Source organism: Rhodotorula paludigena (assembly GCF_050403205.1).
Source record: "Rhodotorula paludigena JCM10292 DNA, Rt_paludigena_JCM10292v1_ctg168, whole genome shotgun sequence".
In the NCBI taxonomy this organism is placed as follows: Eukaryota; Fungi; Basidiomycota; class Microbotryomycetes; order Sporidiobolales; family Sporidiobolaceae; genus Rhodotorula; species Rhodotorula paludigena.
The window spans coordinates 1-605 of record NW_027481290.1 but is presented as its reverse complement, the minus strand read 5'-3'; the positions used below and the strand labels follow the sequence as shown (position 1 = coordinate 605).

At 61.8% G+C, this 605-nt stretch overlaps 1 protein-coding gene across 1 annotated transcript; it reads left to right on the top strand.

The window, feature by feature from the left end:
- Positions 1–605, top strand: JCM10292_001741 (ubiquitin family protein; the record flags this gene model as incomplete). The annotated part of the gene is made up of 3 exons (XM_076653036.1): positions 1–129; positions 194–421; positions 484–605. Coding segments are annotated over 3 exons (479 nt in total), but the record flags the coding sequence as incomplete, so codon positions are not given.

The following is a 605-nucleotide window of genomic DNA, read 5'->3' as shown; positions in this document are numbered from 1 at the left end:
AGCAGCGCTTGATCTTCGCCGGCAAGCAGCTCGAGGACGGCCGCACCTTGTCGGACTACAACATTCAGAAGGAGTCGACCCTCCACCTCGTGCTCCGCCTCCGTGGCGGCATGCAGATCTTCGTCAAGAGTGCGTCGCCTTCGCCTTCACTGTCCTCGATCCGCCCGCTGACCCTCGTTTCAACCGCCTGCAGCCCTCACCGGCAAGACCATCACGCTCGAGGTCGAGTCGTCCGACACGATCGACAACGTCAAGGCGAAGATTCAGGACAAGGAGGGCATCCCGCCTGACCAGCAGCGCTTGATCTTCGCCGGCAAGCAGCTCGAGGACGGCCGCACCCTCTCCGACTACAACATCCAGAAGGAGTCGACCCTCCACCTCGTGCTTCGCCTTCGTGGCGGCATGCAGATCTTCGTCAAGAGTACGTCGCTTCCGCTTGCCCTCCTTCTGAAGCCAGCTAACCTCCCGTTCTTCCGCTTGCAGCCCTCACCGGCAAGACCATCACGCTCGAGGTCGAGTCGTCCGACACGATCGACAACGTCAAGGCGAAGATTCAGGACAAGGAGGGCATCCCGCCTGACCAGCAGCGCTTGATCTTCGCCGGC